This window comes from Poromitra crassiceps (genome assembly GCF_964638095.1).
Source record: "Poromitra crassiceps genome assembly, chromosome: 15".
In the NCBI taxonomy this organism is placed as follows: domain Eukaryota; kingdom Metazoa; phylum Chordata; class Actinopteri; order Beryciformes; family Melamphaidae; genus Poromitra; species Poromitra crassiceps.
The window spans coordinates 10,581,514-10,585,812 of NC_139634.1; the positions used below are offsets into that span (position 1 = coordinate 10,581,514).

The 4,299-nt window shown below is 45.8% G+C and overlaps 1 protein-coding gene across 1 annotated transcript in view; it reads left to right on the plus strand.

The window, feature by feature from the left end:
• Positions 1–3,891, plus strand: part of LOC310790013 (transcription factor COE1-like) — a gene marked incomplete at both ends in the record, with an annotated part of 77,394 nt that extends 73,503 nt beyond the window's left edge. The window contains 2 exons of the mRNA XM_083651732.1: positions 1,273–1,435; positions 3,710–3,891. Of these exons, the coding sequence (XP_083507858.1) occupies positions 1,273–1,435; positions 3,710–3,891 (345 nt within the window). The remainder of the gene's footprint in view (positions 1–1,272; positions 1,436–3,709) is intronic.
• Between the last annotated feature and the right edge of the window lie 408 nt (positions 3,892–4,299).

Consider the following 4,299-nt stretch of genomic DNA (forward strand, 5'->3'; position numbering starts at 1 on the left):
CACAAATGTAAACACAAGCATCACTATCTCGCTTCAGAAAAATGATGTTTGTGGTTTGGGACCATCAAAGGCAGCGCCTGGGTCGGCTCTGTAGCACCCTGCTGTGTCTCAGGCAGGATCCTGGACGGAGAAATGCACACTTGGGAACATGTTCCTGCTTTTAATGAAACATACAGAGGAGGAGGAGGAGGAGGAGGAGGAGGAGGAGGAGGAGATGCACAATGAAAACTAAATGCCAGAGGGAGGAGAGAGACAAACGGGAGAATATGGACACACCAGGGGAGGAGTGGGATTTAAACTGGACTCGGACGGAGGAGAGGGGAATGGGAAGGGAACGTCGGAGTGGGAAGAGAGGAAGAAGCGGGCTAAACATCTGATGATGTCTGTTAATGTCTTTCCTCCATTTACTGGAACCAGTCCCAGCACTCCCAGTGACTGCTGATAAGAACCACTCAGCCTGATAACTTTCTCATACACAATATCTGCAGTCAAGATCTGACATGCCATTTCATGTTGCAAACTGGGCCAAACTAGCAAAGTGTGGCTCAGGGACGACGTTCCGTCCTGTTCCATTATTTTATATTATTTTGTATGTCATCTAGGCCTGGGCAATATATGCATATTATTATATAGTGATATGAGACTACTAGATATCGTCTTAGATTTTAGATATTGTAATATCATCATATGGCACCAGTGTTATCTTTTCCTAGGCTGCATTACAGTAAAGTGAATTTTCTGAACTTGCAGACTGTTCTAGCTGGTCTATTATTCCACTTAGTCGTCATATCCACATTACTGATTACTGTTGGTCAAAAATCTCATTGTGGAAATATTTTTTGAAAGCACCAATATTGTGGCAACATCAATATTGAGGTATTTTCTCAAAAATATTGTGATTTGATTTTGTCCATTATGGCACCAGTCCTTCATGTGGCTTTGACTTATAACTGAAATGAACTTCGTAGAAATTACCGAGATATATATCGTGTATCGCCATTCAGCCTGAAAATACCAAGATATGATATTTGGTCCACATTGCCCAGCCCTTTTTTTATGATTACTTTTTTGGGCATTTTTTTTTACCTTTATTTGATAGGACAGTAGGTAGACAGGACAGGTGGAGAGAGAGAGAGAGAGAGGGGATGACATGCGGCAAAGCAGCACAGGTCGGATTTGAACCCGGGTCGGCCGCGCTGAAGGCCTGAGCCTTTGTGGTGGTAGGCACTCTCTACCAGGTCTATTTATTTTGATTTTTCTTCTCAATTCCAGGAGATGATTCTGAAAAGGGCAGCAGATATTGCGGAGGCGCTGTACACAACGGTGCCACGGGGGCACAACCAGCTCACCGGCCTCGGCAGCGGCTCCGTCCACTCCGGCATGATGGCTGTCAACTCCTTCCCCGGCTCCGAGGTGGCACAGACAGCCAATCAGGGTGAGCAAACCTTCAAGGGCAATAAGTCGACTTATCACTGCAAAATAGATTGTGTTCTATTTTTCCCCTCTCCGTGTCAGACAGGAAAGCAAAAGAGCGAGACTAGGATACCAGAGCAGTGGTTCCCAAATTTAGGGTCGCGACCCTAAGTGGGGTCGCCTGGAATTCAAATAGGGTCACCTGAAATGTCTTTAAAAAAAATATATATATATATATATATATATATATATATATATATATATTACACCACAAACAATTTAATATTACCGAAGATGATTAGGGTCACTTGCGATTTTGTTTGTTTGTTTGTTTGTTTTTTGTTTTTAGTTTTTAGTTTAAAGTGATAATCTCTAAGATTTCATCTTTGTTCTCTTGGGTGACACCTATGGTGGTGCGTTGTAATTGCAGGTGAGATCAAAACAGTGTAATGTCACATAATGTCACTATCTACTGCAAAGGCTTCATCCAAATGGACATAGCCTCAATCAACATTGTGAGTGACTCTTTTTTTTAGATGAAAATCTTTTAGATTATAACTTTAAATCAGGATTATGAGAATAAAGTTAGAATTCTGAGATTAAAGTCAGAATTCGAAGTTACTGTCAGAATTTGGAGAAAAAAGTCTGAATTTTTTAATTAAAGTCCGAATTCTCAGATTAAAGTCAGAATTCTGCGGGGGGAAAGAAGCATAATGTGACATCACTGACGACGTCACTGATGATATTATCGATGGTCTACCGGAATTTGAAATGTCTCGGGTCCCTAGATTTTTGTGACGTCAAAATAGGGTCACCAGCCAAAAAAGTTTGGGAACCCCTGTACTAGAGCAGAATAGTGCGAGAGTTAGGGTTAGGGTCATCTTTCATGTAAGAAAATTCAGAGAGCGAGAGAGAGAGAGAGAGAGAGAGAGAGAGAGAGAGAGAGAGAGAGAGAGAGAGAGAGAGACTGAAAGTGAGTGATTTACTGTAAGAGCACGGAGCAAAGAAAGAAGATCGGGAAAAGGAGGACAGGAGGAGGGGTGGCGACGGCGAGAAATGGGGAAAATGTACGACGGGGAAGAAGGGAAGGAGGTGAGAGAGAGTGAAGAGTGGAGAAAAAGAGAGCAATGGAAAGGAGCGCGATGAGAGAAATATGAGTGGGTCCTAGGGGTGTGTATATTAGACTGGGGTCGGCCCCTGTCTGACAGAGAGAGATGTGGGTGCAGTCAGTGGTGATTCATCACCTGTATCAGGGGAGAGGAGAGGAGAGTGGATGGACCAGCCTCTGGATACGTCTCAATACTTCCAATGAGCCTCCTCCCCCCCTCTCCTCCTCCTCCTCCTCCTCCTGCCCTTCGCCGCCATCTGGAAGCGTGTAACGCCTCTCGATATACCAACCAAAACAATAGGTATCTGTCGCTTAGCCTCCGCTCCTCCGACCGCGCGTTTTTAAACTCGCAGCAGATGAGGACGGGGAAATGACGACGCCTAATTATAGCGGAGGAGGAGGAGGCGGCGAGCGGCGGACATCTTATCGCGGTGAAGTGCGGCCCTTGTTGCTGCAGAGAGGCAGAGAGAATTCCTGATGTTCAATTCCAGCTGTTTTTTCTCCGGTGTCAGCGTTTGGCCCCGGAGATGTATATTTATAGTCTTGCTTCCATCTTGTGCTCCTTCTGTTCTCTCTCTCTTTGCCCCCCTCTGAACGCAGAGAGGAGAGAGGAGGTCCTGTCGGAAGCGCCGGCTGTCTGGTTTTTTTTATGAATAGCCGTGAAGCTGCCGAGGCCTTTTAGTGTTAATTGCCTTATCAATACATCTCATTTTGGAACGGAGCCAGCGGGGTTAGAAGGCCTCGTGTTCCGGGAGTTAGACTGCAAATAGTTTCCTCTTATATCACTCGTTCCCCTTTCTGTTTATGGCTTTCTCATTCTCCCCATATGCTGTCTGAGACCCCCCCCCCCGCCCACCCCCCATTTCTCTTGGCTCATATTGCCATTTCCATGACCCCTCGTAGGGAAAAAATATTTTGGCAGTTTTGCATGTAGGCTTTACCGTTTGTTTTTTTCTCTTTTCCTGTCGTCCGCTATACGCTAACACCCAGTTCTTCTCTCTCTCTCCCTCTCTCCCCCCCCTCCCTCTCTCTCTCTCTCTCCCCCCCCTCCCTCTCTCTCTCTCCCTCTCTCCCCCCCTCCCTCTCTCTCTCTCCCCCCCCTCCCCCCCCCTCTCTCTCCCCCCCTCCCTCTCTCTCTCCCTCTCCCCCCCCCCCCCTCCCTCTCTCTCTCTCTTCCCCTGTCCTTAGGTTTCAGTAGGAGTACGAGCAGTGTGTCCCCTCACGGTTATGTCCCCAGCTCCACTCCCCAGCAGAGCGGCTACAGCTCCACTAGCATGAATGGCTACTCTAACTCTGGCATGGCAACCCTGGGCACCTCGCCCAACTTCCTCAATGGATCTGCAGGCAACTCGCCCTATGCTAGTGAGTAAACAACAACAACAACAACAACAACACACTACATCCTATGCTAGTGAGTAAACAACACACTATGCTAGTGAGTAAACAACACACTATGCTAGTGAGTAAACAACACACTATGCTAGTGAGTAAACAACACACTATGCTAGTGAGTAAACAACAACAACAACAACAACACACTACATCCTATGCTAGTGAGTAAACAACACACTATGCTAGTGAGTAAACAACACACTATGCTAGTGAGTAAACAACACACTATGCTAGTGAGTAAACAACACACTATGCTAGTGAGTAAACAACACACTATGCTAGTGAGTAAACAACACACTATGCTAGTGAGTAAACAACACATTATGCTAGTGAGTAAACAACAACAACAACACACTACATCCTATGCTAGTGAGTAAACAACACAC